The sequence below is a fragment of the Perognathus longimembris genome, chromosome 11 (genome assembly GCF_023159225.1).
Source record: "Perognathus longimembris pacificus isolate PPM17 chromosome 11, ASM2315922v1, whole genome shotgun sequence".
Taxonomy (NCBI): Eukaryota; Metazoa; Chordata; class Mammalia; order Rodentia; family Heteromyidae; genus Perognathus; species Perognathus longimembris.
The window spans coordinates 57,337,889-57,347,818 of NC_063171.1; the positions used below are offsets into that span (position 1 = coordinate 57,337,889).

General features: G+C 49.6%; 1 protein-coding gene across 3 annotated transcripts in view; it reads right to left on the bottom strand.

Moving 5' to 3' along the window:
- Nucleotides 1–9,615, bottom strand: part of Srgap2 (SLIT-ROBO Rho GTPase activating protein 2) — a 239,592-nt gene extending 229,977 nt beyond the window's left edge. For all 3 annotated transcript variants that reach the window (XM_048357034.1, XM_048357033.1, XM_048357035.1), the window contains exons 1-2: nucleotides 9,485–9,615; nucleotides 7,043–7,689 (exon numbers count right to left, since the gene is read on the bottom strand). In XM_048357034.1, the coding sequence (XP_048212991.1) occupies nucleotides 7,043–7,109 (67 nt within the window). In that variant the 5' untranslated portion in view covers nucleotides 7,110–7,689; nucleotides 9,485–9,615. The remainder of the gene's footprint in view (nucleotides 1–7,042; nucleotides 7,690–9,484) is intronic.
- Between the last annotated feature and the right edge of the window lie 315 nt (nucleotides 9,616–9,930).

The window sequence follows — 9,930 nt, forward strand, 5'->3', positions numbered from 1 at the left end:
TCAATTCACCACCTAGTCAGGAGTAGAGTTGTGGTTCAAGTGATAGATTGCTAGCCTTGACAAGCACAAAAGCTCAAAGATAATTCCCGGGCCCTGGGTTCAAGCCCCAGGACTGGCACCAAAAACTGAAAAAATGCATCAGGCCAAGTAATTATACTGTTGTGTTTATATGAACTCATAAAGTGTTAGTACAAAGGCCATTTTTATAGTAAGAATATACCTATATTCATAGCAGCATTATTCCAGTAGGCAAAAAGGAGAACCAACTCAAATGTCCATCAACAAATCGATAAAACATAATGTGCTACAGACAATATAATGGAATATACTCAGCCTTAAAACGAAATTCTGACAGATGCAAAAACCTGGATAAACACAGAGGACATTATTTCAAGCAAAATAAGCCAATCACAAAAGGGCAGGTGCTGCATGATTCTACTTACAAGAGGCATCTAGAGTTGTCAGAAAGTAGAATGGCAGCTGCCATGGATCTGTGGCAGGGGGAAAATGGTGTTATTATGTAGTGGGCACAAAGTTTCCATTTTTCAAGATAAAAAGAGTTCTATGGATGGATGGTGATAACGGTTGCAGAACAGTATCCATGTACATAATGTCACTGAACTGTACACTTAAAGAGTAGTTAGTTAGGTGGTAACTTTTTTGCTCTTTGGTTCTTTTTTGGTTTTTTGGTTTGTTTGTTTTGTTTTTTTTGGCCAGTCCTGGGGCTTGAACTCAGGGCCTGAGCACTGTCCCTGGATTCTTTTTGCTCAAGGTTCCACCACTTCCATCTTTTTCTGTTTATGTGGTGTTGAGGAATCAAACCCAGGGCTTCATACATGCTTGGCAAGTGTTCTACCACTAAGCCACATTCCCAGCCTTCATTATTTAATTTTAAATCAAATGTTTTCCAAGGCAACTTTTCCATATTCCCCCCAAATAGATCATTTTGGAAGTTAAAACTGTTTTCTCAAATTTTATAATTAGAAATGTGCACATCATCTTTTTTTTTCCACATGACATAGTATTTTCTCAATGTAGCCATCAGAAGACTAGGGAAGAGTTAGGCAAGATTCCCACAAATAAAACTCAGAAGAACTCTGGAGGGGTCACTGGGAAGCTCAGTGATCTGGAATGGACAGCAAAGGTTTAAAAGTCAGGGTCTGAGCTGGGCAATGATGGCTCACGCCTGTAATCCTAGCTACTCAGGAGGCTGAGATCTGAGGATTCAGGTTCAAAGCCAGCCAAGGCAGGGAAGTCCATGAAACTCTTAGCTCCAATTAACCACAAAAAAAAAACAGAAAAAAAAAAAAAACACAAAACACCACACACAGAAATGGTGCCTGTGGCTCAAGTAGTATAGTGCTAGCACTGAGCTGAAGAGGGACAGTGCCCAGGTCCAGAGTTCAAGCACTACAACCAATAAGAAAAAAATCATAGTCTGAGCACCAGCTGATATTAAAAGGGGGTTAGACCCCACAGTACATGTGGCCAGTCAGACACAGTAAACTTTACAAGGGACAAAGGATGGGGGAGGGGTGTTGTCTAGACTTCTACCTATATGGTAGAAGATAGATGATGCCCTAACTACCTGTCAGGTTACTAGAAGAAATTTACCAAAGCAAATTCCCATTCCTATTCCCTCCAAAAGAAGGCCTTACATCAGCAAAGCTAAGAAGGGCTTGTGAACAGTTTCCAATCAGGGCTGCTCTGCACAGCACACAGAATGCCTAACTCCAGTATACCATCTTCCTCCCATCTCAAAATTGATATGTAGAGTGCTTCAATTTGTGCAAGAGATACATTTTCTTCCAGGCCTTCTTCACCTTATTGTAGTTCTCTGAACCAGGGAAGAGGAGCCCTCAACTGTCTTGCGGGAAGATGATAACATCTGCTGGGGATTCCAAAGAGATGTTTTACTGCAGCTTTTCACAAACTGATTATATTTAAAGCTCCCTTGGGGAGTAGGGGGGGTGGGAGCTGGGAGGAAAGAAGCTTGGGGAGAAGACCTTTGTTGGCATGAGTGAAACACTGCTTAAACCTCACTAGGGACCAAGCTTGTTTAAATACCAGCCATCAGCATTCCCAAGTGTGTGTGTGTATACATGATATGGCTAGAGTTTGAAATTTCATCTTCAGCTCTCAGAAGGTTCTTGAAAGAGTTAAACTGTTCCAGTCAAAGGCATGCGCCTTTTTTTTTTTTCTTTAATCAAAATGCTCCAGATGGAAATTACAAAATTCCACTTCTCAGTTCTGAGGGCCATGCATGTTCTCCTAAGACAGAGAGAAGGAAGGGAGAAGCAAGACCCCTAATGTTACCAAGAGAAAAATCTGACTGCTCAGCACACTGTCAGTCTGTTTGAGACTATGTGTCCTAGAATATTTGCATTAACTATCCATCTTGACTTTCTTAAGAAACTAAAAACTCAAGAAGAGGGTAAAAGAAAGGGAGTCCTGAAGCCAAGTGCTGGCGGATCACACCTGTAATCCTAGCTATTCAGGAGGTTGAAATCTGAGGATCATGTTTTGAAGACGGCTGGGGCAGGAATGTCTGTGGGACTCTTCTCTCCAATAAACTACTCAGAAAAAGCCAGAAGCGACTCAAGTGGTAGAGTGTTAGACTTGAGCACAAAGAGGCTCAGGGACAGCACCCTGACCCTGAGTTCAAGCCCCAAGACCACACACACACAAAAAAAAAAGGCAGGAAGGGGGGTCTTGAGTAAGAAAAGACATCAGCTGAGACTGTAGACAGTGATGTGAATTCTCCCAAATGCCATCTACACTATCATCTCTGTTTCCATGCCCCACATCTTACCCTCATCCACTGCTCAAATATCAGCAAACACCAGCTAAAGACCAAGGGTACCGGGTTCTGATCATGAATCCTATCAAGGTTATCAAGTATTTCCAGAAATTAATATCCATGAACGGCTTTCTAACGTGGAAAAACAGAACTTGTAAGAAGTTCTTTAGAATATTAAAAAAGTTCTTAGACTATTAGTCCTGACAAGTCCAACAATGAGAGCATGAACACTCAAAGGAATCTGAACACCCACAAACCAGAAACAATGTTGGTTTTTGAGAAGCAGATACACAGCAGTAGGCAAAGGGGACACCCACTCATAAAACCACACTAAGATAGGACTAAGGTGGCAACCTTAGAAGGTCTTCAGGGCTCATGCAAGCAGGTGTTTTAGAAGGATGTAAAAGCCACAGGAGAGAGTTCCACAAAGTCTATTTAGAATGGACTTGTTTCAAACCGCTCTGACAGAAAAGCAGATCCAGGACTGGGGGCAAAGACACAGTACCACAGTGACCTACACGCAGACAATTTACTTGTTCATTTTACAGAAAAGGAAAAATGACGTCCGAAGAGTTTAAACAACAGACACAATATATCTTTTGTTGCTACTGGATAAACTATAACTCAAGTTTCATTCCTAGATTCAAAATGTCCTATCATTTGACAACTGATGTGCACAGCAAAAAATCCAAGTCAGCAAGAAGAAAGGAAGATTCACTGAACAGGGAGTAGCCTGTATGTAGGTTGAGCATTCACAAGAGCCAGATACTATGCTAAGTGACTTACACAGACTATCTTTTTGATCCCACACTTCTAACTACCTTAAGAAATGCCTATTATTTTGCCTACTTTCCCAATTAAGAAACTGAGGTTCAGACAAGTTATGTAACGTAGCAGTACGGAGATTTAAACCTGGATCCTCCCTCTCTTAAAATCTACTCTGTAAACCAGGCATGGGTGGCTCAAGCCTGTAATCCTAGCTACTTAGGAGGCTGAGATCTGAGGATCACGGTTGGAAGTTTGTGAGAATTTTATCTCCAATTAGCCATAAAAAGTTGGAAGTTAAGCTGGGACACAAATGGTAGAGGTACAAGCCTTGGGCACAAAAGCTCAGGGGCAACAACCAGGCCCAGAGCTCAAGCTCCTAGGACCAGGCAAAAGAAAAAAAAAAATCTACATCTTTAATCCCCAAGCGCAACTGCTTGCTAGATAACAATCTGTAAGAGATGTAAGGCTGACAGCACTATGCATCCCACAGAATTGTCTTTGCTAATACTCTTGCTAGGTAGTGATGCAGGAATAAAATCCCAGCACTCAGGAAGCAGAGGCTTATGAGTTTGAAACCAGCCTGAGCTACATGTCAAGACCCTGTCTCAAAAGAAAAGAAACTGAAATGCTTCAGTGGGGCACAGAGCCAACCCTAAATCCAGGCTCCTTTGTGTTTAAGTTCTATGATCTTCCACAAGAAATTCAGGTTCTGGAATACAAGCTCCATGAAGGTAGGGACTCTTATCTTTTCAACTGCTGTATCACTAGAACAAAAACAATATGCACTCAATGAGTAGTTGATGAATAAAAGAATGAATGAAGTCAAGCTGCCTCAGTCTGGCTATGTGACCTTGGAAGGCCTTATCTAAGCCTGTTCCTGAATGGAAGGTGACCTTAATGCCCATTTCCTGGATTGATGTAAGAATTAAACCTGACCATTGATGGAAGCACTTGGGGCAGGATAAAACAAAACATAATGAGTAACCAAAATGTAAACTATTGTCATATCACTACTATTATTCATTGAGAGATTTTGGCTCCTAGTAAAATTCTTTTCCCTCCCTGGTCAGATGATGTTTCATAGTAAAGATGTAGAATAGAAAATGGGGAATCAGCAAAGCTACTAGTTTTAAACCAGCTACTACCTACCCAAGTGACCTTGAACAAACCTCAGTTCTCTGTACTCTTTTTGTGTGTGTGCTGATCTGAGAGCTTGAACTCAAGGCCGGAACTCTCTCCCTAAGGTTTTCTGCTCTAGGCTAGCACTCTACCACTTGAGTCACAGCCCCACATCCGGCTCTTTGCCAGTTCACTGGAGATAAGAGTCTCACATACTGCTCTGCCCAGGCCGGCTTTGAACCCTCCGATCTTAGCTTCCTGAGTAGGTAGGATTACAGACGAAAGCCACCAGTAAGTTCTTTATACTCTTCTGACCTTAAAAATGACGGACTAAACTGTTCAATTCAGTTCTATAAATGCTCATGAGGCACTTCAATGAGGAAGACATGATGGTTAGCCACCTATAAAATTCTATTGTCCTGAACAGGGTCAATGGAAAAATACCAAAGCAAAGCAAAACCATCTCCAGCTTATATTATAGCAAGGGTGAGGAGAAATCCCAAATAGCTGACGGCATTACATCATCTAAGCGAACAATATTTATAAATACACAAGTGTTTAATTTTGAGGCATTCAGAAATCTTTACCAAAAAAAAAAAAATCAGTAGATTCTATTAACACCTATCAGCCCTGAACCTCCGCCCCCCACCTCTGCAAAAAGAAATGTAAATTACTTTGCACCTTAGTCAAATGGTGTGCTTCTAGAGAGAAATCTGGGAAAGTCAAAAGTTATTAACACTTCCTAGGGCAACAGTTAAGAATAGAATGCATTGAGAAGGGGAAGAAGGAAAAACAGAGAGAGAATGACATATCTGGCTAAAACTGCAGTGGGGGGATTCCAGGGGCAGAATACTGTGCATCTGAACAGGACACAGAGGCCAGTGGCCTATTGTTTACAAAAACAGGCCAGGATTATGACAGTGACAAGAGGCCAAGACCTCAATTATAACTCACAACCACACCTCTCTCAATCCTGGTCCAACTGAAGCTATCAATCAATCAACTCCTCCATCTCTGTAATAAACCTACCAATATTTGCAGCCAAGTGGATAGAAGGTCCCTTAGGGCACCTCCAATACTGACCAAACTGATGACATAAAAGGATCCTTCAGACACAATGGGGGCTTCAAACTACCTGCCAACCTCCAAAAGGATAAGGGAATTGCCCTTTTCACTCTACCCTTACCCCAGGCAATCAGAAGAAGGGACACATGGTCCTTCCCAAGTCCCCTATAATAGAAAAAGGTCTTCTTGCATTGGTGCAGGGAAAGAAGGAGGGGCCCCTCCCTCTGTACTCTGAAACAAAGGAAAACCCAGAGCTCCAACCATGTGGTGTAGCATTCAAGGCTACCTACCTCTCCCACTCCCCAGCAAAGGTCTCAATGGGCTGGAGCCACATGGCTTTTTCTGGTGACTGGTCAGGAAAGAACAATGTCTTGCACACACACAAGCTAGGGCACTTTCACAGGCAGGAAGCCCCTCTAAGGGAAATGCTGGGTAAGGAAAGGCTATCTGGACATAGACTGACTGACCAGCCAACTCTGTTGGTGGACTAGATGAGGAGACAGGTCCCTTGTATTCATCAGTCTATATTTTGCTTTACCTTTCACATGTTTGCACAGGGGAAAATGAACCTTTAAAGGCATGTATCCTGCCTGGAGCAGAGGGTGACAGCTCAGAAGGGTTAAACAATTATGTCTTCCCATTTTCCAGTTATCAGCACTACTCTGAAACCCTAACATTCCTAACCCAATATGGGTTAGGTGATGGCAGGGAACTGGGCGTGGGTAGCCTTATCCCTTCTGTTCTGTGATCTCGCTCGGATTGTACACAGGTGACCAAGGACTAGGCAAGTACAAGGTGCCCTCAAGATGGCTAGAGACTTTCTGTGTCCAGTGCCATAGCAAATAGCATGTTTTAATATAGGGCATCAGGAAAAAAAAAAAAAAGCCTCTCCCAGGACTCTGCAAATGGTACATCTTCCCAAGGCTGCCTTTCTGTGTGGACTCTTCAACCTCTGAAATGCATGTCCGAACACCTGTCAGATTTCAGATGTCCTTCAAGGAACCCTGACCCAGACACCTGGAGTTAAATTACCACCTTTTTCCAAGACCCTCCAGCCCCTCCCCCCACCCTGGAAGAAGAGGCTACCAAAATAATGGCCAGCCCCACAGACACTTTTGAAGCCCACTCAAAGCAATCCTTCTCGGTGCCCCAGCCTTAGAGGCTCACACCCACCTAGGAAACCACTTCTAGGGTCAGCCCGCCCCCACCTGCTCCACCCAAAGGAATGAACAGCACGCCTCACAGTCCACCCAGCCACAAGCATTCTGACATTTTTTCCAAAGCCCTTACCTTTGACCTGAGTATCGTACTCTGCTATGATCTCCTTATCCTTTTTAAATTTGGCTGGGGACGTCATGATTTCCTTCTTTCTTCCGAATTCGAATTGTGAATTGATAGATCCAAATGGGGGGAGAAAAAAAATCCAACCACTGAAATCAATACCTCCAAGACCGCTTCTCCCAAGGGCAGCAGGGGCCCCCCGCGGTGGTCTCCAGCGCTCCGGGGAGCGCGGGCAGCGGGCAGGGCAGGCGGCTACGGCGGGCACATGCAGACGATGGGCGCTGGGGCCGGGTGCGGCAGCGGCTGGTGGTTCCTGGGCTAGAGCCGGGGCCGCAGCCTCAGCATTCACGGGGAGAACTGCAGCGCCCGGAGGCTGGCCTGGGGTCTGACATCAACGACACAGGCGGGGAGTGGAAGTCCTTCCGCACAACATGGTGGGGGGGGGGGTGTTCGGGGGTGTGGACGCGCCCAGCTGTGTCCCCGGGAGGGAGTGGGTTTGTATTGGGGTGCCGGGGGTGGGGGAGGGCTGGGCGTGCTTCGCGGGTTTTTTTTTTTTCCCCCTGTCGTACAGACTCGGAGATGCTGCAAATCAAATCCCAAACGGGAGCCGCCGCAGCTCGGACTGGATCGGAAGTCGTTTGCTCCGGTTCACTTGCCTGTAAACGCAGGAAACGGGGGAGGGGGCCGATCAGCCCAGGAGCAGATCCTAATCGCGGCGAGGGTGGGGTGGGGTGGGGGACACGGCTCCCCCTCCGGCCTGGGCCCATTCATCCCGGCCCAGCGCCAGGGGCCGAGCCCGGCGCTGCGCCGCGAGGTGGGGAGGAAGGAAGCTCCCTCCGGATTTTGTTTTAAAGGCTGAAAGAAAACACTTCGGAGCAGCCGCCTTCGCGGGCTCCGGGCGGGGACTGCGGCACCTCAGCGGCTCCCCGAACCCCGCGGGCGCTGGGCAGCCGCCAGTCCGAGGGGGCCCGGCCGACCCGGCCCCTCCACCCAGGCCCCGGACCCCCGACTGGGGCACCTCCTGGGGCATCAAAGTGGACCAAAGCCGGAGAGGGACCAGCCACCCCAGCACAACTTTTCTCCCCCCCCCCCACCCGCCTCCTCCCAGTTGTTTTGTTTTTGGTTACTAGCTTCACTTGGCAGCAAAATGTTGGGGGGGGGGGTGAGGTGGTGGGGGTAGTCTGCAGGAAAAAGGCTGCTCGGCACGGGACACGTCCAGGAAAACAATGCGGTCGGCCGAAGCAGGAAACGGGTTAGAGGCGAGGGTCGGAGCCGGGAAACCCGGGGAATGTGGAGGGCGGAAGACAGCGGCCGCCTCCCCAAGCTAGGGACGAGAGGGATTCTAAATGACACCCCCGAAATTTTTTGTCACTCGAGCCTAGGGATCCCAAATACCACACCCAACCCCAGCCTGGGGTTGCGGGGGGGGGGGGGGGGAGAGAGGAGAGGTCGCTGAGGGTCGCGCGGGGAGATGCGGGGAGGAGGTGCCGTCCCGCCCCGCCAAGGCTGGGAGGTGGCGGGAGGGACGCGGCCGAGCCCGACGTCGGGCTCCCGGGGGCGCCGCCGCCGCCGCCGCTGCGACCCTCCCTCCCGGGTCGCCCCTTTCCTTCTGGGAGCCGGCAGGAGGCGGCGCCCGCCGGTGCTTCCCTCTTCCCCTCTTCCCGCGGCTGGAGGAAGGGGGTGCACCGAGGGAGGAAAGGGAGCAGGGGCGGCGTGGTTCAGGCGAGCAGGAAGCGGGGAGGCCAGGGTGAGGTAAGGGGTCCGGAGACGTCTTAGACGGGAACCCCCGGGACAGCTGGAGACGCACCGCTTGGAAGGCGGGGAGAGGGCGAGAAGATGGGTTTGGATGGTGTGGAGCAGCTAAGGCGAGTCCTAGGGCTGCGATGTGACGGAAAGTACAAGGCTGTGGGTGACCCCGAGGGAGGGGGGGCAAAATACGAGGGGTTCGGAAATGGGAGTGGGTGAAGAGGAGCCCTGGGGGTGGGGGGGTGATCAGGGAAAGAGCCCGAAAGCTGTGCAGAGCACCCATCCTTGAGGGTCCTAGGCGGTGACCCAGATGTCATCCAGGACTGGCAGACTGGGACAGAGGGCAGATGCCAACCACCTCAGCCCCTCGGTGGACCCGGGCTGGCCGTGGCCGAGTACCTTGGCGGGGGCTGGGTGCGGGTGCAGCGTGTGAACCGGACGGAGTCGCCCGGTGGTGGGAGGTGGGTGGCGAGACCTGCAAGCCTGAGAAGCATTACAGGGTGCACGCGGAGGTGCGGAGAGGGTCGGGGGGCGGGGGGGTTGGGAAGGGCTGTCCGAGGGATTCCGGGCGGGCGGCGGCACCGCTAAGGCGAAGCGACCGAGCCGCATCCGCGCGCTCACCTTCCCGCCCCAGCCCCGGGTTTGTTCAGTCAGGACTCCAGCCTGGCGGTTAGGGAGAAAGGGAGAGAGGGAAGGAGCCTTTACCTGGCTCTGACGCGGTAGGTCCCAGGCCCCGGGCTCAGCTTCCCACTAAGAGCTCTCCTCCCTCTCCTCCCCGCCACTCGCTTCTACGCAGAACAGCCCCCAGTCCCCGGAGGAGCCTCCGCCAACTCCGCAGGACCCCGCCGGGAAGCAGAGCCCGCCCTCTGGCCAATCACCGCCCGCTTTCCATCGACCGATGGGCGCCCTGGCCAATAGGAATAGCTCATCTGGAGAGGCCAGGGATAAGGGGAGGAGCCGACGAAACTTGGAGGTGTGACTAGAACTCACTTGCTGAGGCGTGGTCCTCATGTAAGCTCCTCCCCGACCTGTCGATCCCTCTCAAGTAGCACTGGTGGGCGGGATAAGATGGAACCGACAACCAAACACAAACTCTTAGGACCAGGCACGACCAATTGGGCTGGGGTAGGAAGGAGAGGCGTTGCGGGGAA